This window comes from Arachis stenosperma, chromosome 2, assembly GCF_014773155.1.
Source record: "Arachis stenosperma cultivar V10309 chromosome 2, arast.V10309.gnm1.PFL2, whole genome shotgun sequence".
NCBI lineage: Eukaryota > Viridiplantae > Streptophyta > Magnoliopsida > Fabales > Fabaceae > Arachis > Arachis stenosperma.
The window spans coordinates 1791941-1813881 of record NC_080378.1 but is presented as its reverse complement, the minus strand read 5'-3'; the positions used below and the strand labels follow the sequence as shown (position 1 = coordinate 1813881).

Below are 21941 nucleotides of genomic sequence, written 5' to 3'. Positions count from 1 at the left end.
CAATGTCCAATTTAATCAAAATCAGATGTTAGACAATTAGTAACAAACCAATAATTATAAAAATGAACTTACCAGTCAACAAACCAATAATTATAAAATCAAACTTATTGGTCAATTGTCAAACATTGCATGTGCATGTTCTCTCTTGAATATTAACACCAACATTATGATTTTGGGAATGCACCTAAAAAAAGATCCTTTGTGAATCACCAGCCCAAATAACTCTTCATCTATGGTTCTTAGGTTTGATGAATTGATCCAACTTCTTATGTTGTACTGGAGCAAGAGGTCCAACATAAGTCTCTAACTTCTTTTTATGTATTTCCATCTTTCCCATTATGTAGCACCACAACTCTTCACACATCGTCATAATTGGCTTTTTCCTCTATTCTATGCTTTGCATTCCAAACTTCATACATGTTGTTAGTGATATTGTCCACTTTGGTCCTATGAGTAAAATGCGTCTTACACCAAATAGCTAACTCAAATTTCTGCATATATTCCCATGCTAAAGCACATACTTGTTTCAGTTTCTCCATTGTAGCACTAAATTCATTGTGTGTGGTATTTCAATTGCTTTGTCTCTTCATCTTTAAAGTGCATGATGAAGTTCTTCTAGATATGTAGAACACAGTTCTTGTGATGAGCTCTTGACAAAATATCTTTCAAAGCCAATGTCAATCCCTAAATTAGTCCCAAGACAATATATCAGTAGTTCCATTTAAGCAAAATACATAACATTAAAAAAAAACTAACATAGCAGAGTATAATAGTATATAATATCAAACTCATTAATGACTTAAAAAAAAAACTAACATAGCATAGTATAATAGTATATGATATTAAACTCATCAATGATTTAAAAATAAAACTAACATGGTAGAATATGATAGTATATGATATCAAACTCATCAATGGTTATTAAAAAAAAACACTAATAGACCATGATACATGATACCAAAATCATCAAGCTCCATCAAAATATATGACATTAAAAAATTGACAAGTAACCAAGCAAAGTACAAGGTATTAAAATCAACAATAAGTAACCAAACAGAGTACAAGGTATCAAATCATCAACAAGTAACCAAGCAGATTACATGAAAATACGAAATTAAAAACAAACAAGAGTATATGACATTAAAAATTTTAACAAGGTAGGATATATGTTTTTCTAAAACCAAAATTAATAGTTAGAGGTTACCTTTTGTTGATTCGAGAAGAAATTCAGACCTAACTCAATGCAATCTCCTAGATCTTGCTGAAGTATTGACAAGAACTACTTCTATGTGTCTTTACATTCGTTAGGAACTATAGCATACGCAATAACAAAAAAATGGTTACTGGCATCTTTTCCCACTGCAGATAATAGTTGTCCACCATAGTAATCTATCAAACAATGGCAGTGACTCTGGCTGAGGTATCACATTCATCAAAGCTGTACTTTCAGGATTACTCCTATGAAGTTCCATTAGATAATCACAAATTTTTTCACACTGAACTTGTTCACTGTCTATAACTATCTTTCTAGCAGCCTTCAGTGACCTACTTATTATTTTTACCACTTAGGCGCACGTTGTAATATTCATCATGTACTTTATAGCTTGCTTAGGTTTTAAGTCAGGCTAAGTAAGTAACCTCTTGACCAACTTTGATGTTATCTATTGCCTGTCAGCTAGATTACTACCAAAATTGCTAGTATAGTTATACTCATTCACCAAAGTCTTCACCTGATAAGAATCCCCTGCATTGGTTCAAGATGTCAGAATCAACCAAGGACAGTCCTCTCCTGCACATGCAGCCCTTACCCTCTTCTTTTCATTCTTTAGATATACTATATCCTTCCTTTCATACACAAAATAATCCTTTATTGAAACTTTCTATTGTAATGAATGTTTGTCCAACTTTAAACTCAACCTCTCTATACTCTGTCTCCTCATTAAATGCATCAAATACAGTCTTGCCTTCATCATTATCTGACACTGGGCTGTTAAATGCTTCACTCTCATGCTCATAAGACTCGTCATAATTAGAGTCTAACTCTTTTTTTAACTATTTTAGAATTTGAATCCACTGTATTTCGAGTTAAACCATTTTTAGATCCCTCACCATCCCCTGCTTGAAGTCCATTACCTCTATCACCTCTCACCCACTTGTTCCATCCCAAGAATATGTGTCCTCCTCCTATCTGAATATTTTTTTGAAGCCCTTTTCTTAGCTGTCTTCGGAGAATAACTTGGACCACTCTTACTTAGTCCAGCCTTATCCACAATATGTGGGTCACCCTTAATTAATTCACTATTTGAGCTAGACTTTACCTCACCATTTGGCCCTGAGTAGCTTTCTTCCTTGGTGATACCATTTTTTTCTTCTTTTTCTTCAACCTTTTCTTCCTTCTGCTCCTCACTATCTTCACTACTATTTGTATCATCATATCTCGGAGGAGGGGGTTTGTAGGACTCGTCCTCAGTTGTTTCATACGCATCATTTGTGGATGATAAGTCACTCAAAATAACATTCTCAGCTTGCTTTTCCTTATCTACAATTTCAGTCATACTAACCGGATGATCAAAGTAGATGTAAATTTCATTTGTCTCCTTGTTTTTACTCTTGTTATTTCTCGTGTCATTTATCTCAGAATCACCCCCTCAGTACATATAAGTCAAATTCTAAGTCAGGTGCTATACTATCAAACTAAAACATAGTCTTGTAATCTGTGTAACCAAGTTCTTTCAGTAACGCTTCAAAATCAAAGAAGTTCACCAAATCAATATCTAAATATGGTCATTTCTTCATTTTTTTCATTAACATAATCCAATTTATGCTATGAATTCCTCTTAAAATATCCTCCATGATGAAAAATATGAACTATTTTAAACTTGTCCATCTACAAATAACTACTAATAAAAATTCAGTTTATGACATTTTATCTGATTGTGCTAGTGATCTAAACCATTCAAAAGTAATATTATTTATTTAACAAATTAATTAAACAACTTAAAATGTCATTTACGAAAACTTTTTTTAAAAACACAATCATTGAATATTCCAACATCAACATCGTTGAACACTCCAACACCAACGTACAATTTAGGAGTAGAGATTAAATATTACTAATTTTTGAGACCGTAAAATTTGTTACTAACCTGAATAGCGATAAGAACTACCTCCACTTACGACGTCAGTGACTCCATCAATTACGCACTTAGAAGCATCGTCTAGTTAGCACCCTTGTCAGCACTACCACTAGCTACTTCATCCACTGTTTGTTCTTTCACGTAAAGAAAATTACAAAAATTTGATTATTCTGTAAATAAGGGTAGGGGTTTAGGAATTATGTAAGTGAGAGCACATTTGATTCCTTGTTAACTTAAAAATAACGTCGTTTTTAAAGAAGGCAGGGAATAAATTGAGTTCGGTCTAATTCTTTTAATCTAACTTAACATTTCACTTTAAACAAATATCATATCAGTACCGATAATTGTCATATAAGATTTTTTCGTCAATTTTAATCAGAAAATATGATGAAGGAATCACAATAACTCATTTTAAGAAAAAACATAAACCCGTATAAATATATATTTTTTTTAAATAGCTTTGTCTTAATTTAGAATAAACAGGACTAAATTGGATATTCACTCTATTATCTAAATATGTCGGTTATCAATTTCACTATGGATGTAAGTTTGTTTTCACTCTAGAATTATACTTGATTAAAAACGAGAAAAGATTCATTTAGGCCAGTAAAAACTAAAAAACGTTATAGACTTATAGGCGTGAGAGAGAGTAGAGTACACGCTGTTTGATTTGTCTTGATCAAAATTCAGAAATAAGCAGAGGTGTGGGACGCATCAATTGTGAATCATCGAAGAAGTATCAGGTTGAGATCGATCGATCTTCCTCTCTCAGCGAAAATGAACGACGCAGATGTCTCCAAGCAGATCCAGCAGATGGTTAACTTCATCCGCCAGGAAGCGGAGGAGAAAGCCAACGAGATCTCCGTCTCCGCTGAAGAAGTAACCGCTAACTGCCATTTCATCACTTTCACTATTTCTCTGCATCGCAATTTCTAAGCCTTCTCTTCCTTGCAGGAATTCAACATCGAGAAGCTGCAGTTGGTTGAAGCAGAGAAGAAGAAGATCAGGCAGGAGTACGAGCGTAAACAGAAGCAAGTCGAAGTTCGCAAGAAGATGTAACTCACTATACTATACACCTTTTACACCGCTAGAAATTCCTGTGAATTTTTTCATCTATTGGCATGATTCGCACTCAATTTTAGATCTTCGGACATTAAGGCTATTTGCATTATTCTTGATCCTTATATGTCATGATCTTTGCACCAGGCTTATAGTCATGGTCTAGTGGATTCTTCATCCTTGTGGTTCTGTTCACTGAAATCCATAACAATTGTTACCTGCATTTTGTGCTTGATTTTGATTGATCTTGGTTTTGATTCTCAATTGTTTTCTAACTTTTGGTGTGGTGTGTTTTCGGTGATAATTACTTGAATATGATGTTGTTGCCAACATATCATGTATAAGAAATTCTAATGAAATGGGTGAGATCCGGAGTTTTAGTTTGGAGGCACAATTAATTAATTTATTTGGGGATGTGAAGCTAGTCTGCCTCCACTATTGATCTTATTTTGACTTCCAAAATGGTGCTAGTTCCTCAGTATAAGATTCATGGCATAATTTTTTGTTGCAGCGAGTACTCGATGCAGTTGAATGCTTCTCGCATAAAAGTTCTTCAAGCTCAAGATGAGGTGGTTGGTTCCATGAAAGAAGCTGCGGCCAAGGAGCTTTTGAATGTGAACCATCATCACCATGTGTACAGAAACCTTCTGAAAGAACTCATTGTTCAGGTCAGTTAAGAATCAAATATTGCAAATCAAACTAAGTGTGGTTTGATCTTGCAGTTTTGATAAGTAATTCTATACATTAAATTTGTTTAGCCAATGATGGTATTATTCTATGTATATGTTCTTGCAATTACATTTTGACATCAAGAAACTGATGTTAATTATTTTATAAAATCTATATCATAGTCAATTGCTCATATGAAAGCAACCATGGTCTTTTATGGTGTCTGTCAGTGTCATCATAGGTTCATTATCTTATTCCATTCAGATGTTATTTCATTGACTACCTTATTTGTAAGTTTGTGGAGGGCGAACATAACATAAGCATTGTTGACAGAGTTTGCTAAGGCTGAAAGAACCTTCTGTCTTACTGAGATGTCGGAAAGAAGATGTACACTCGGTAGAGCATGTATTGGACTCAGCTGCACAGGAGTATGCTGACAAAGCAAATGTTCATCCACCAGAGATCATTGTTGACCGCGAGGTGTATCTTCCACCTGCACCCAGCCATCACAGCGATCATGAACCTTACTGGTAATGTTTGGTTTAATTTTAAATCCCTAAATAACTGTCTTCCTCTGGTAGTCAGGCCCTCGCTTCTTTTCCATACTGTTCCTTCTCTTGATTAGCTGATACAATACATTCAGGCATGCTTTTAGTTTATAGAATTGTACTTGACAGAATGTGTTTCCTGAAACTGTATTAGCTATTTTGCTGCTCCATATTAAGATATCAGTTTCAGTAAACTTGATTGTATATGTTGATGTTCAGCTCTGGTGGGGTTGTATTGGCTTCCCGAGATGGAAAGATTGTGTGTGAAAATACACTTGATGCACGACTGGATGTGGTGTTCCGTAAAAAGCTTCCTGAGGTAATTTTTTGATGCATAGCAATTTTCTTTTTCTGTGACTTGTGCTGTCTTTGTTGAATGCTTTGCTCTGAAGTATCTGTATTGTGAATACTTCGATTTACTCTAACTAGAAATTTAGTTTATTTTCAAGATATTGGAATTTGAAACTTTGACATTGAAATAAAACAAGTTAGGTTAATATTACCTAGTGATGGACAACTAGGTCAATTACTGGAAATTGAATGAGGCTTGGAACTGGGAGGTACTGTAGGGTTAAGCTCTTCAAACAAAGCTTTCTAAGAAGTAGCTTCTGTACTTACTCTTAGATTGACACTAAATTTTAGAAATAATGATTCCTTTCTTTCTCTACACATTAAATTTAAGTATGTGACCTCCTAGTTATGCCTTTTGATTGTAGCACATGGCAGGGTAGTATCATAAAGTTGTCCTTCTCTAAAAAGCTAATTATATGATCTTCTTATATGATATTCTGGTCTTGGGATAGTTTTGGCTCTGCCCTCAAATATCGTATGTTTGATGAAGTGATGAACTGGTTGTGAAGTTATTGGAGTAAATGGGGAGTTAGTCCTAGGTTTAACCATGTAAAATCATTAAATTAGTGAAATTTCTTGCTCCTTATTGCAGATCCGAAAGCTGCTCTTTGGACAAGTTGCTGCTTGAAGACTTCGGTTGTTTTGTTTCCTTGCTCCTGAAATATTTATGTTTGTGGAACAAAGCTTGTCCTTGACCTTAGTATCTATCGTGCCATTGCTGCTGCAAACTTGTTATTGCTCTCATTTAAATAACATCATTCTTTTGTTAGTTAAGGGGTTCCCATATATTCGATGAGGACATGCGGCCTTGGAAAAATGATTTTGCCTTGAGGATAGATGTTTTGACTCGGCAGCTCATTGTAGATTTAAGGTTCTTTGTTATGCGTAACTAATAAACTGCTGTCAGCGTTGTGATTCAAATATAAATCTTCTCTAGCCGGTGCAAGAAAAGCAGAAAAAAATACAGTCTATTCATGTGGGATTTACTAAAATTAAAGTTTTTTTTTTAATTGTCTTGAAGCATAAAAAGGGAACTTAAATTAAGAGTGAAGTAGTGAACACCTAACCAGTCCTGAATATTACCTCGAAGGACAAAGTGCCTTCTAACTAAAAAAAAAAAAAAAAAGAGCTCAATTCGGTCCTTGCCCCTTAACGTTTTAGGACAATGCGACTTTTCCGTAACAGAAATTGTTTAAGTGGCACGTTTGAGTGATGAGCTGGCGCATTAAATGTTACGTTTTGACGTCAAATTATTCAGATACTTTATTTGTTAGGAATTCATTTGTCTTGAAAAAAGTTTGATATAATAATTTTTTAAATTGATTTTTAAAAGTTTTCTTTAAAGAAAATTGTCTTGACCCACTTGTACAAAGGGAATTATGTATCTCAAGCCTTTTCCCCTCTAAGTGAATGTTGTAATAGTTTGAATTTTATTAATAAGAGTAATTCTTTACATACAATTGATTTTCAATATAAATTATACAAATTATTTATATTCACGCCAATTTATGGTTTTTTTTTGTGCCTTTTTTTCTTTTTCTTCTTTCTCCGTGCTTTCTCTTCCTCTTTTTCCGTATCTCTTTTTCTTTTTTTTCGTAATTTTTCTCTCTCGTTATCATCGCTATCAACACCACCTCTTGCTCCCTCTTTTTTTTATTGAAATTTCTTCTCCTCTTTTCGTTTTCTCTTTCTCCTTCATCAAAATCACCAGAAAAAACGAAGAAACATTATTCAAGGTACTATTTTACTGTTCTTCTAGATTTTTTTTAGATTATCTCTGTCATGTGCCTCATCCTTAACTAGCAAAACATTAAAAGATTTCAAGAAGAAATATACTGTCTCCTTCTATATTGGGTGTATTTCTTAAATCCTTTGGGTGTATTTCTTAAATCCTTTGGGTGTATTTCTGTAATCGTTCAGGTGTATTTCTGTAATTCCATCATCTTCAAAACAATTTCAAAGTTTGATTTCAGAAACCATGAAAATCGAAAAAAACAGAAAGAGATCGATCGAAGGCAAAGAGAGAACGCTTTTCCATACAAATCATACAAGTCATTTATATTCACGCCGTTTTCACATTTTTTTGTGTGCCTCTTTTTCTTCTTCTTGTTTCTCCGTACTTCCTCTTTTTCTTCTTCTTCTTCTTTCTCTGTGTCTCTTCTTCTTCTTTTTCGTAAAAAAGGAAACGAAGATGAAACATGCGAAAATGATTCAGTAACGCGCGTGTTAGGCCCAACTTGTAAGACTTGTAAACAAAAATTACTTGTATGTGTAGCATTCTTCTATTAATAATATACGTGATTCAAACTCTAACACTTACTTAAACGACCTAATGAACATCACCCAAGTGTTTGAATATACAAGTTAATAAATTGGACCAGAACATTTCGCAAAATAAATAGTTAAATACAATGTTCAAAATGAGGCCCGCGTCCATGCCGCTTTAGTGTGCCGTTTTACCAGCTGAGTCTTCAAATCCTTTCCTCTATTTGTCGTAACAGTTTGACAAATAAAATAAATATTTATTCTAGGTAAAATGCACTTTTATTTTATTTTTACGATCGAATTATCTTTTTTCAAGTATAATAATAATGACATCTATTTTAGATTGCAGATATTTTAATGGGTGGAACGTAAAGGACACTTATGTATTTTTTGGTGACTTAAAGGACACTTATGTATGAATAGAGAAAGCGAATTTCAAGAAAGTAAATGTATATTTAACCAAAATGATATAAATGTTCAATATCGTAAAAAAAATCGTAAATATTATTGGACACATTTAATAGTTGAGAAAGTACAGGGAGCCAATAGCCTAAGCGTACAATGTGTATAATTGAGGTTTAGGAAGTATTAGAGATATGATGATTAGTATTACATTGTTCTATCAAATTATGCTTTTGGGATGAGTGGGTTCATGACATAGTATTAGAGTTCTAGATCTGAAAGGTCAAAGATTTGATCTTTAGTGAACTCTAAAATCAACTTAAGTTTTTGGATGAGTGATTTTATGACATGAGATGTTTATTATCCTGGTATCCGGATGGTTATTCTGAATAATACGGATGATGTTCATTTTATTCATGGACAAAAAATTTAGCCCATTGTACACATTGTAAGTTTAGACCATTGGCTCCCTAGCACTACCCTAATAATAACCATGAAAGTATTAATAATAAAAAAATAATTTATATTAATTTGAGGTGATATTAACCATAATAATAAAATAATACAACAAATATAATTTGAGTGTGAGAGAATACCGTCTCATTTTTTCATATGATGTAGCATTTGCCTTATTTGCGTCACCTTTATTTGTCTATAATGGTATTCTTGTCTCCAATCATTTCAGTTGAAAGTTTAAACTTTGTAATTAAATACTATTCTAATAGTCTAATCATATAAACATGGTATATACCAAATTATAATTCTACCTTCCCGCTAGTGGAAAAATAGCAGTTGAAATAACATGTCCGGGATAAGTGCTAACCATGGCATTCTTTCCAACAGACAATAATATCATACAAGTGGGTTATCCATATCTTTAGTGTCATAGCAGGAAACTCAACATAAAGACCTGTAAAAATATGTTAAACACCCTGATCCCAAGTCCCAACTATAATTATTAATTACAAATATAATTAAAAAATAAAATATTTTTCATGTTTTAAATTTAATGATTTTACATTAAATAGATTTTTTTCATAAATGGCCAAACTTTTTATAAAAATAGAAAAATTGGTAATTAAATTTTGCTTCAATTGTTTACATACATCTTAAATACTTATCTAAACATTTCCATAAAAATTCGAATCAAATATACAAATATTTTGTCAAATATAAAACTCGTTACTACTTTTTAAAAAATTATTTTTATCACACTTAAATCTTTCCCTTATCAGTCATCTTTTGAAGTAAGCTATGAACTTTCAAATATCATTTTGCTAATTTACCATTTTAGTTTTTTTTTTTTACAGTATCGCTTAACCTGACAGATTAAGAACTAATTCATTGTGAATCTAAGCTACATTTAAGAATTTGTCATTAGCCAATGGATTATTGTATGCATAAGGCAAAATTCGAATCCTCGACACTTATTTAAACGGACTAGTAAACTAACCACTAAACCAACCCAACTTGGTTATAAAATAAACTATTCAAAGCACAACCTAAATCTAAGTCCAAAATGACATTGAATAAAAATAACAAATGTTACAAACCCAAAGCCACCAAAATATATTTTGAACATGGACGAGATGGAATCTTGCATACCCCGACATTCTATACCATTTTTAATATTTTATATTAAAAAAGAACAGTTTTGTACTATGTAAACAAATTTGATTAGCTTAAAACAACTGTTGAGCCAATGTACTCAACAAACCACTCTTAACTCTTAAGATAATTTATACACAAACAATTGTACTGAAATAAGTTCTAATACTTTGGCTTTCTTAAACAAGCTATGATACTAGTTTTCAAGCCAGCAAATGTTCTCACTCTTGCACAGTTACACCTAAATTTACATTCCACACAATAAACAGCTACAATGACAATAGATCACTTTATTCCTTAAAGGTAACCCTCCATCAAGGTTAAAATATCAAAAAATTTTCCCAACAAAGCCATGTAAGATATCTAGCAAAGAAGAAAGACGTTTTCATTGACTTGGCTAACTTTTGGAAGGCTTCAAAGCACCAATTATTATTATAGTATTAGTAGGTCGTCTGGTAGAATCATTATTTCATAATTAGAGAACTCAATCAATTCAGTTTAACATATCAAAATAACAAGCAAATTCTTAAAACCACTTAGAAAATTTCACACCAATATTGGTAATAATTGTTAAAAAAAGAGAAAACAAAAAAGGAAACAAAAGACATGTATTTGCATCTCCTTAAATAAACAGAAGCAATAAAAGCAAAAACCAGATGACCTGCAGAAGAACCAATAGTCATAAGCCCTTCCTAACCAACTCGTTTTATGAAACAATCTGAATCATCTCATTCCCTCAATTGATCTAAATCTACCATCAGGTTACTCGTGTCGCTTCAAGTTTAATCTCTCCTGTACGTTCACACCATGTAGAAAAAATTCCATGAGCAACAGGAACGAAGAAAAATTTCCATCTCACTCATACTGGATATCAGACCATGTTAACCTAAGGTTAATCCAACAATACACATCTAACTTGGTTGAATCCTACCTTGCATAGGCATGAGCACAATACATAGGGTACAGAACAAGAAAATTTTGCAAAAAAATAGGATATGTGTATAGAATATTATATTTAGTAAAACTAAATCAAGTTTTTCAACTGCAAGACTTGACGTTTAGACTTTAACTAATAAATACCAACAATTACCTACTCGTAAATATTCATGATTTGGAAATAAATGGAACATGTTTCAACAAAAAACGGACGATATCTAGGAAATGATTGTAGATATGTTCTAACTAGAGAATATATAGAGATAAAATAACAAAAACTAACTTGCAAAGGAGAAAATGAATAAAGGAAACCATGGTGTTATTAGTTAAACAGACCTCAGAACTGAGTTCTCAGTTAGATACAGAACCAGCAGTCTCTTTGACAGGATGATCCTTAGACAATGTTTCCCAGTCAATCTGCCTAAGTATTTTAAATCTTTCATCGAGTGTCACAAAGCCAGCTTCAGGAGCAACAATGCTAGTAGTTTCAGCTTTATAGAGCAATACCACACTAGCTCCCATATCTGGTCCATGGAGTTTTCCAGTCAACAGAAGTCGGAGAGGCATGAAAAGAGATTTCCCCTGGAACATTAAGAAAAACCTTTATTTTAGCATTGATATTTATTTCAAGAGTTAGATAAGTGAATGTGATCCATATAACTATACGTATATGGCACAATTTAAAAGGTAAAATCACATGATTTTATGTTTTAATCCTGTCAACTGATATGCGATCCAATAACCCAAAGTAGTTTATCTCTCTCATGAAGAGCTATTCCTCTAACTTCATCCTTTTATTTATACAAATATGCATTCAATTCAGCTTACCTTGCGCTTAAGGGATTTACCGAATGCTTTCACCCACTTTTTCCAACCATCATGGCCTTCTTCAAGTGCAGCTACCAGCTCACCATTATCATAGGCAGCCAACAGGCTGACAAGAAAATTGGAGAGATCGTCTTGTATGACTGATTCTGCTTCATGGCTGCCAGCAACATGTACAAAGTTGCAATCAGGAATCTCAATCTATGCATCATACTTTACATCTAAAAAATAGATATAATTTATAGACAACGTCGATTAGCTGAAGGATGTTGACCTTAAATATTTGCAAAGCTAGATTCACTAAAGAAGTCATATCACATACATTATTAGGCTATACCTTTGTAAAGTAGAATGTATTGGATAAGAAAGCAAGTTAGAAAGCGCCGTATCTGCATCAGGTATCAAGTCAATTCCATCCTTAAGCAGCTCAATTGCCTCCTGTTAGTCAACCACATATCAATTAGATAGTTAATTTACTTGAGTCTAATGGTTTACGACACAACAAAATCATACTAAATAAATTCAAGTGCCTTGGAAAATGATTAAATAGAATTCTACTTAGAATGAGACTGAATCAAGAACATATGGAATCAAATCTCACATCAACAAAAGGCCCTGTTGATACTGTGAGTAAGCCAGATGCCTTCCAGTGGTCTCCAATAAGTTGGGCCACTTCCTGTAATGGCCGTGCCCTTAAATGCTGACCATTCATCCACCTGAATAGAAGACAAGGAATAAATTTAAGAAACCTAAATAGATATTTATTATATACTTTTAGCAACAATGCATTTTAGGAGTAAGAAATATATAACTCAAAATTCCCAATATGAATAAACTAACACTTGAAGTGTCTAAATATTATGTATATTCAAATGTACAGGAAATCATCTCTTTATAGAGGAATTACAGAAATAGAAATAACTAGAAAATGGAAAAAATACAAGCCTAAAATAAGAAAAGATTTCTAATCATAAAATCCCTAAAAATAAGCTAAACTAAAACCGGAAAGGATATTATAATTAATTCTATTTACAGAAAAGATTCATGAAATAAATTAGAAATCTGATTTTGATTTGATCTAGTCAACACTCCCCCTCAAGCTGGCTTGAAGATATCCTTCATTGACAGCTTGCTTATTATGCTATCAAAGGTCTTCTTGGGTAATCCTCTCTCAATCTTTTCCTTTATAAAATGCTTGTCAACTTCAACATGTTTATTTCTATCATGCAGAACTGGATTATGGGCAATAGAAATTGCAGATTTTTTGTCACAGTACAACCTTATTGGTGGAGAAATGGGAACCTTAGTTCTTGTAGGATTTTCTCTACTCATAGTACTTCACATATTCCATGAGCCACTGCTCTAAACTCAGCTTCTGCACTACTTCGTGGCACAACACTCTGCTTTTTACTCCTCCAACTAACCAGGTTTCCTCCAACAAAGGTGCAATACCCAGATGTTGACCTTCTATCCATGACGTTCCCAACCCAATCTGCATCTGTATAGGCTTCTACTTGAAGATGTTCATAGTTTTTGTAGAGTAACCCTTTCCCAGGCGACCCCTTCAAGTACCTTAGGATTCTAAAGATAGCATCCATGTGTTCTCGGCCAGGTGAATGCATAAACTAGCTTACCATGCTCACAGCAAAGGCTATATCCAGGCGTGTATGGGATAAATATATTAGCCTCCCCACTAACCGCTGATATCTCCCTTTGTCCATTACATTTTCTGGTTCAGCTGGCTTAAATTTTAAGTTAGGCTCTATAGGTGTTTTAGCAGCTTTATAACCAAGTAATCCCGTCTCTTTTAAAAGATCTAGGATGTACTTTCGTTGGTTCATAAAAATGCCTTCCTTAGACCTTGCAAATTCAATTCCAAGAAAGTATTTTAATGAGCCAAGTTCTTTGATTTCAAAAGCTTTGGCAAGCTTTTCTTTCAAGTCTTTTAGCTCCAAGCTATCATCACCTGTCAGAATAATGTCATCCACATATACAATTAAAATGGCAGTTTTATTAACTGCTGAATGTTTATAGAAAAGCGTATGGTCAGCTTGGCTTTGAGTATAACCAAGTCCCTTCACCACCATTCCAAGTCGTTCAAACCAAGCTCTTGGGGATTGTTTCAATCCATAGAGAGATTTCTTTAGTTTGCACACTTTATTCCTCCCTAGTTCAGCCTCAAATCCAGGTGGAAGTTTCATGAACACCTCTTCCTCTAGCTCCCCATTCAGGAAAGCATTCTTTACATCCAATTGATGTAAAGGTCAATTGTAATTCGCAGCAAGAGATAAGAGAATCCACACAGAGTTGAGTTTAGCAACTAGAGCAAAGGTCTCTCAATAATCTACTTCATAGGTTTGTGTAAATCCCCTAGCTACTAACCTAGCCTTATACCTCTCTATGCTTCCATCAGCATTGCACTTGATGTTGAAAACCCACCTTCAGCCAACCAATTTTGTATTCTGTGGCAGATCTATAATCTCCCAAGTTTCATTCTTCTTGAGTGCATGCCACTCTTTCATCACTGCTAATTTCCAATTGGGATCATCTAGTGCTTCCTCTATATTCCTAGGCTCAAACAGATTTGTAATTTTAGAAGTAAAAGCTCGATGTTTTTGAGAGAGATTTTGGTAAGAGACATAATTGGAAATAGGATGATTGGTGCTGGTTTTGAGTACCTTTTTGGTGCAGGTTCTGGTTTCTTTCCTAAGGGCTATTGGCAAATTATTATTAGAAGTAGCAATTTCAGATTTATCTAGAAGATCCTCAGGTACTACAGTTGGGCCGTCTTCCGGGTTTTCAGATTGGGTTGGTACAGAGATGATGGCTGGTCTCTATTCTTCTTGGGATATTTCCGAACATAACATCGAAGCTCCTTTTTTGATTGTGGTATTTCTTTTTCTGTTTGTGTTCCAACTAATTCTGGCACAATTTCAGAATTGATTTCCACATCTTTTTTGGCAATTATTTTAGAATTTGTTTGATCAGTGAAAGTTGTATCCTTAATATGTAAGATAGGAGTGGGTAAAGATTCATGCAAAAAATTTTCTTCACTTAGACTCTCCCCCTGAAGAAAATTTTTCTGAAAAAATGTTTCATGTTCCAAAAAAAGTAACATCTATGCTTATATGACATTTCTTTGTGTGTGGATTGAAACATTTATAACCCTTTTGACTTGGGGAATAGCCAATAAAAATGCATTTTTCTGCCCTTGGATCAAGTTTACTTCGGGGTGAAGGTGTATGTAAAAATACAGTACAACCAAATACTTTTAAAGGTAAATCAGAATGCAACATACATGCTGGAAAATTCTTTTTGAAAGTATCCAATGGTGTGCAGTAATTTAACACATGCGTAGGCATTCGATTTATGAGATAGGCTGCTGTTAGGACAGCATCTCCCCATAAATACTTTGGAACATTATCCTCAAACATAATGGCACGTGCTACTTCAAGAAGATGTTTATTCTTCCTTTCAGCAATGCCATTTTGTTGGGGTGTATTGGGGCATGTAGATTGATGTTGAATACCTTTTTTTTTTTGAAGAAATTCACCAAGATTTTTGTTAAAGAATTTAGTACCATTATCACTTCTTAACATTGAAATTTTTGTGTCAAATTGAGTTTCTACCATTTTTGAAAAATACTGAAAAATTTTAGAAACCTCAGATTTTTCATGCATGAGATAGATCCAACATAGTCGTGTGTGGTCATCGATAAAAGTCACAAACCATTTCTTTCCAAATTGAGTTGTTATTTTCGATGGACCCCATACATCACTATGAATCAACTGGAAAGGTTTAGATGCATGATAAGGTTGAGAGTAATAAGGAACTCTATGACTCTTTGCACGAATACAACTTTCACATTTAAGTAAGGAAGAATCAATATTCTTAAACAAACTTGGAAACAAATGTTTGAGATATGGAAAATTAGAGTGTCCTAGCCTATTGTGCCAGAGCATTATTTGGTCATTTATAGGCATAGAACTTGTACCACTAAATCCTTGAGCTACTTTATCTTCCGAAATATCCTCAAAATGATAGAGCCCGTACATCATCTTAGCACTGCCAATCATCTTCCCCCGAGGTTCGGTCCTGAAAAATACCATGAGTGTCAAAGAATGTAACAGCACAATTGGAATCCTTGCAGATTTTACTAATAAGAGAGAAGATTACAAGAAAGATTTGGTACATGTAGGACATTTCTTAGGTCAATGTTTTTGGACAATTTAATTGTACCTTTTCCAGCAATGGATGAAAAACTACCATCAGCAACTCTAATTTTCTCATTTTTAAAAGAAGGAGAATAAGTTTTAAATAAAGGAGAGAGGCCGGTCATATGGTCAGATGCACCTAAATCGACAATCCATGGTGCATTCAAGTTTGAGGTGCAGTTCAGGGACATAGAAATACTAAAATTACCTGTTTGAGCCAAAGAACCACTAGGAGTACTAGATACAGAACTGGAATTTAACAGCCTTATGAGCTGCTCAACCTGTTCCTTACTCAAGGATGATTTTTCAACCTCATGAGCAGTTGGCGTAGAACGTATTTTGGGACCAGGTTTGCTGCCTTTAAGATGTGCTGGTTTTCCATGAATCTTCCAGCAAGTTTCTCGGGTGTGACAGGGTTTATTGCAGTGGTCACACCAAAGATTAGAGAGATGCTTCTGATTTGATGAACTTTTAAGTGCAGCAGGTGCCACTAAGAGTGCATTAGACTCCAAAGAAGTCTGTTCAGTCTTGCCTTTCCCCATCATCACAGCTCTACGAGTTTCCTCTCTTTTAACCTCGGCAAAAACTTCTCCAATTGAGGGTAGGATTGCTCTTCCAATAATTCTGCCACGAACTTCATCTAGCTCCACATTGAGGCCTGCAAGAAATTGAAATATCCTCCCTTCTTCCACTGTTTGTTGGTGGTGTTTGGCATCAGCGGCTGAAATCCACTTGTAGTTATTGAAGTGGTCAAGGTCCTGCCATACCCGCTTCAATGTGTGAAAATATTTGGTGTGACATTGTCACTCCCTTGTTGAATTTCTCTAGCTTTTAGAGTAAGTTCATAAATTTGGGATTTATTCCCAATATCAGAGTACATCTCCTTGACACTATCACCGGTGAGATATCCAATCTTCCCTCTTACACGAATGTCCATCTGAACTGATTGAGACCACCTAAGGTAGTTTGACCCATTGAGTCGAAATGTGGTGATCTGAACTGAATGAGAGTCACCACTAACTAGTACCCATTGCTCAGATTTTAAATCTAACGGAGTAAGAGTAGTGTTCTCCTTTTGTTCATGATTAATGACTGAGGAACTATCAGCCATATCTATAAATCAGAGGCACAGTGCAGAGATTCTGCTCTGATACCAACTTTAAGTGTCTGAATATTATGTATATTCAAATGTATAGGAAATCATCTCTTTATAGAGAAATTACAGAAATAGAAATAACTAGAAAATGGAAAAAATACTAACCTAAAATAAAGAAAGATTTCTAATCATAAAGTCCCTAAAAATAAGCTAAACTAAAACCGGAAAAAATATTATAATTAATTCTATTTACAGAAAAGATTCATGAAATAAATTAGGAATCTGATTTTGATTTGATTTAGTCAACACTAACTAATAATGCATTCAACAACTATATGCATATAAAACACCATGTATATCCTTTGAGTAAGAAAACAGGAACTTGACATTCAGAACATAAAATTAGCAACCGTAAGTTTTCATCTCATCTCAAAATACAAAGCAAATCAAAACAAAAGTTACCTTAACTTCGTGGAATCAAAAACAGCACCACTTTTGTTAACACGTTCAATAGTGAATTTCTCAACTGTTAGACAAAAATAAAAGATATCCGTAAAGACATGTTCAAATAAATTCCTGTTTGGTAAGCAATCAGTCTCAACTCTCAATAGCATACTGTCTTTACAGTACTACAATAGTGGAATTAAAAACAAAAAACCACTAACCGAGTTGATTAAGGGTGAAAAACTCATTTTCAGTTCCATCACCCCAGCCTAATAATGCAAGGTAATTCACCATTGCTTCAGGTAGGTATCCCATCTCCCTGAACTGTGAGACAGCAGGTATTAGAGTTTGGACTAATTATCCATGTAAGAGAAGCTTTACTAGCTTTACTAGTACATATTGGGGTGAAACATGATATTAATAGAAGAGAGAGAAAGGAGGGGGGGGGGGGGATCAAGTGAGATCGCAAATCATAACTTCTATGACAAATACATTGTGTAAATGAAGAAGAATCAATCTCACCTGACCCACTGATGTTGCACCATGTCGTTTTGATAATTTACTCCGATCAGGAGCCAAAATCAAGGAAACATGTGCAAAATAAGGCATGGGAAAACCTAAAGCCTGCAAACACATTCATGAACGGTGACAAGAAAATCAGTTAACTAGAACAAGTAATGTCTGTAATAAAGCAACAAGGGGATTAGTAAGCGATATTGGTTTTTTTTGGGGGGAGGGACGGGTTCTCCATGTGTTGATATCTATCTTCCTCAGAGTAGTGAACATTCTCTCTAGGGTTTCAGAAAATTGACATCAATCATAAATTCTCTCATTGCTGGTTCTAAGGCAGAGAACCAGATACAGTGTGCTCGTTTATTTCATTAAACAACAAAATAACAAAGTCTTATCCCACTGGGTGGGGTTAGCTACATGAACCAAACAACGTCATTTAGCCCTATCATGTCTATCATGTATCATGGATCAAGCATTTATAAACAAGGGAGGAAAAAAAGGAGGATCAAAACCTTGATTGTGGATCAAGGCATATTTACCTTTATCACATAACCAGTTTTGCCACCATTGGCACCGTCATTAAATGATGTTATCTGACTAAAAGCAGTCTGTTATACCCTAGATCACTGTTTGCTTTCCAAATATTCCAATTTTCCAAGCTCCAAAATTTCCTCACTGGCTTGGTCTATCTATTCCCTCAGAACATCAAATTTCACAATTCCAACATAACTCCATTTCTTCAACATAATCTATGTCAGCTCATTCCCAAAATAAATACCAACTTACACTAACGATATGTTCTCAATTGAACTCAGATTTTCACTTTTTGTTCGACTCAGTGAAATTTTTTTAAGGGAAAGAATAATGCTAGAACAAAATATGTATATATAGTATATACTTTTACCTTATATATTAATGCCTGCCTTAGAGTGTTTGGTAAATGCTCCTCTGCTCTGAGTTGCAAATAAACAGAATTAGTGAATAATATTCAAGAATACTGACTATGAAATTATAATCACTACCTTATAACATGGGAAATGGCCATGGTAGCATCATCCACTGTTACACAAAAGTTGTAAACAGGCTGACCATTACTCCTCATTATCACAAAATCTCCAAGCGTATCCAAGCTCCAACTAACCTTCAAGACACTACCAAAAGAAGTTAATAGGAAGTCTATGTTATTTAAAAGAAATATTGTTCACTTTACATTGTTTCATTACTGACTGACAAATTTTCAAATGTTTATTAACAGAATAAGGTTTTAATTTCATGAAGGTGTATCATTCTGCTGTTTCTAAAGGGATCATTAATAGTTGTTTCTGAGATGAAAATACTTTCAAGATATCGGTTGACTTCTGGAGACCAAGTTTACAATGCATATACTAAAGACGCCTGTGAAGTACGTTATCTTTATCACATGGGGTAGGAAATCATCCATCATACCATTAAATTAAATAAAGTAAAATCTAGAAATGGCAGTAAGAACTCACTTCGCCACGTATTATGTCATTAATTTTTAAATTTCCTTTGGGGACACGAAACCGATATGTATAAGGAGTTCCCTTTGTCAGCTCTTCTTCTACTTCCTCATTTGTTGAATTGGCCCATTTACCTGTGTACACTGGAGGCAGTTGCTTTAATTTGGCAACCTCCTTCATTTTCTCTAGTTCCTGTCAAAATAAATATGGGTCAAGAACTAACCTTAAAACAATTTCAATCGAAGACATGAATTCTTCAAAATTAGTAGAGTAAATGATGAGCAAACTCCAATGGTGCAGCCTCATAATCTAGTATTTGTATTTCTTTCTAAATGGTATATATCCCCAAAAACTATGAGACCCTCGTCAATGCAATTTTCAAAGGTGAACTAAAGATCATGATCATGGAAACAAAACAACTTATGGCTTGTGAGAATATGGCAGAAGAATGACATGAAGTCAATCAATAACACCAAAGCCATTTAATTCCCACCAACTCTTCTTTCAACAATCAATCAAGTCACTTAACATGGGAAGAAGCACAAATGCATTTGAACCTTCCCCACCCCATGAACCATATTTTGAATTTGAACCGAAGTAATAACACAACTATCTAATTTCACAATTCAAGAAGTCCTGTTTCTTATTGTAGAGACAGAAAATGCCCATTGAAAGGAAAATTTCACATAACAAACATTTTAAAGCATATGGCCAAGTCCTCACTTAATGAAGAAGGGCAGGAAAGTGTACATCACATTTCCCTGAGCTATGTCAAGTACGGGTCATCTAGAGCTTGGGGGAATAACTACCTCATTAGAACAAAAGCATCGATAAACCTGGCCAGATTCGAGGAGTTTCTCAGCATATTGTTTGTACAAAGAGTTCCTCTCGGATTGCCTATATGGACCATAATCCCCACCAACACCAGGGCCTGACAAGTCCACCACATTACAATCATAGAAATTAATCATGAACAAATCTTATTGACTTGCAAATTAAAATGAAAAATAAAAATTTTCAGACGACAAAACAAAATATGAAAGGCAGCATAAAATACCTTCATCCCATCCAAGGCCAAGCCATGAAAGATCCCGAAGAAGGGCTTCCTCAGATTCCTTGGTAGACCTCTCCAAGTCAGTATCCTCAATTCTCAACACAAATGTCCCACCTTTGGACCTGAAATTGCAATTCATAAAAGCACAAAACATCAGAAAAATTATAGCAAGTTTCAAGTCAAATCCAATCAAAACGTCCAAAACACAACTACCTTTTTTATACTGAAAAAGAATTGCATTAAGAAGAGGAGAAGTTCAAAACAATTACTACAAACAAAAAACTCCTTAAACGATTTTTCCACATTTGCACCAGAAATTTGAGTGGGTTATCCCACCCCCTCTTTTTTCCTGAGCTTAAGTTAGCAATGTGACTTAAACTTTGTTTGATAGTTTTGAGACACACTGACAATTGAACCTAATATAAATTCACATTTCTAACTTCTTTTAAGATTAAAAAAATCCTGAAACAATTTTCAGCTTTGGTATATTGATGTCACATTTCTAACTTCTAACTTCTTTCACCATTAAAATATGCAGATATCGAAGTGGATATAGATTAAATATTACGAAATGCTGGATAGGAACAAAAGAAACCTAACCAAACCCAAAAACCAATAGAAGACGATAAACTTAAAAAATAAAAATTAAAAAGAAAAATTAATCCAGAAAAAGATAAGAAAAAGGGACCTTGCGAACAAGTAATTGAAGAGTGCAGTTCTGGCGCCGCCGACGTGGAGGTTACCGGTAGGAGAAGGCGCGAAACGAACGCGAACGGGTGAAGGTTCTTGGTGTTGATGAGAGAGAGAAGAAGCTTTGAGTGAGAAAGCTCTTCGGAGGAAGAAGGTGGCGGTGATTCTTCGATGGTGATGGAGAATGATGGGTGGAGCAACCACCTTCGCCCAGGGAGTAACTGTAGCAGTGGCACCAACCATCATCAACGCGGCCATGGCTTATGATTCTCTCTCTCTCACACACTCTCTCTGTGTATTCTCCAATCAACTGAGTTCTGTGCCAAACTAACAAGATAGGAAAAGAATTGTTTAAGTCCATTGTCTTATCTTTGAAGTCACTTTTCAAGTTATATAGTTGTGCACGGCTGGATGCGATTTGCACCATTAAATAGTCATATAATAAAATATAGGATAAAGTATATTTTTTGTCCCTGAAGTTTACTAAAAGTTTCAAAATTACCCCTAAGTTTCAATTTATTTCAATTTTATCCCAGAAGTTTTCGAATTGCATCAATTTTACCCCTGAACGTTAACAGCGTTGAAATCACTAACAGACGTTAATGACGTGGCAACAAGGAGTTCCATATGGCAACTATGTGTGTGACTC

General features: G+C 34.4%; 2 protein-coding genes across 2 annotated transcripts; one reads left to right on the top strand and one right to left on the bottom strand.

The window, feature by feature from the left end:
- Positions 1–3756: 3756 nt before the first annotated feature.
- LOC130960196 (V-type proton ATPase subunit E-like) lies at positions 3757–6533 on the top strand. The gene is made up of 6 exons (XM_057885523.1): positions 3757–4016; positions 4092–4192; positions 4708–4864; positions 5199–5395; positions 5633–5732; positions 6357–6533. The coding sequence occupies exons 1-6, from the start codon at positions 3915–3917 to the stop codon at positions 6390–6392; spliced, it is 693 nt and encodes a 230-aa protein (XP_057741506.1). The 5' UTR covers positions 3757–3914; the 3' UTR covers positions 6393–6533.
- A 4003-nt stretch (positions 6534–10536) lies between these two features.
- LOC130961028 (glutamate--tRNA ligase, chloroplastic/mitochondrial) lies at positions 10537–21656 on the bottom strand. The gene is made up of 14 exons (XM_057886642.1): positions 21291–21656; positions 20606–20724; positions 20358–20479; positions 19561–19740; positions 19090–19208; positions 18972–19020; positions 18077–18178; positions 17776–17878; positions 17573–17636; positions 12402–12516; positions 12138–12238; positions 11804–11960; positions 11312–11557; positions 10537–10831 (listed from the first exon to the last, which is right to left on the bottom strand). The coding sequence occupies exons 1-13, from the start codon at positions 21548–21550 to the stop codon at positions 11327–11329; spliced, it is 1722 nt and encodes a 573-aa protein (XP_057742625.1). The 5' UTR covers positions 21551–21656; the 3' UTR covers positions 10537–10831; positions 11312–11326.
- Positions 21657–21941: the final 285 nt, after the last annotated feature.

Coding starts and splice junctions, on each gene's coding strand:
- LOC130960196 (XM_057885523.1), top strand. CDS start 3,915: ATGAACGACGCAGATGTCTCCAAGCAGATCCAGCAGATGGTTAACTTC. Junction 4,017..4,091: donor TCTCCGTCTCCGCTGAAGAA/GTAACCGCTAAC, acceptor TCTTCCTTGCAG/GAATTCAACATCGAGAAGCT. Junction 5,396..5,632: donor AGCGATCATGAACCTTACTG/GTAATGTTTGGT, acceptor GTTGATGTTCAG/CTCTGGTGGGGTTGTATTGG.
- LOC130961028 (XM_057886642.1), bottom strand. CDS start 21,550: ATGGCCGCGTTGATGATGGTTGGTGCCACTGCTACAGTTACTCCCTGG. Junction 18,179..18,971: donor GGCAGGCATTAATATATAAG/GTAAAAGTATAT, acceptor ATGTGTTTGCAG/GCTTTAGGTTTTCCCATGCC. Junction 11,558..11,803: donor GTAAATCCCTTAAGCGCAAG/GTAAGCTGAATT, acceptor TTAATGTTCCAG/GGGAAATCTCTTTTCATGCC.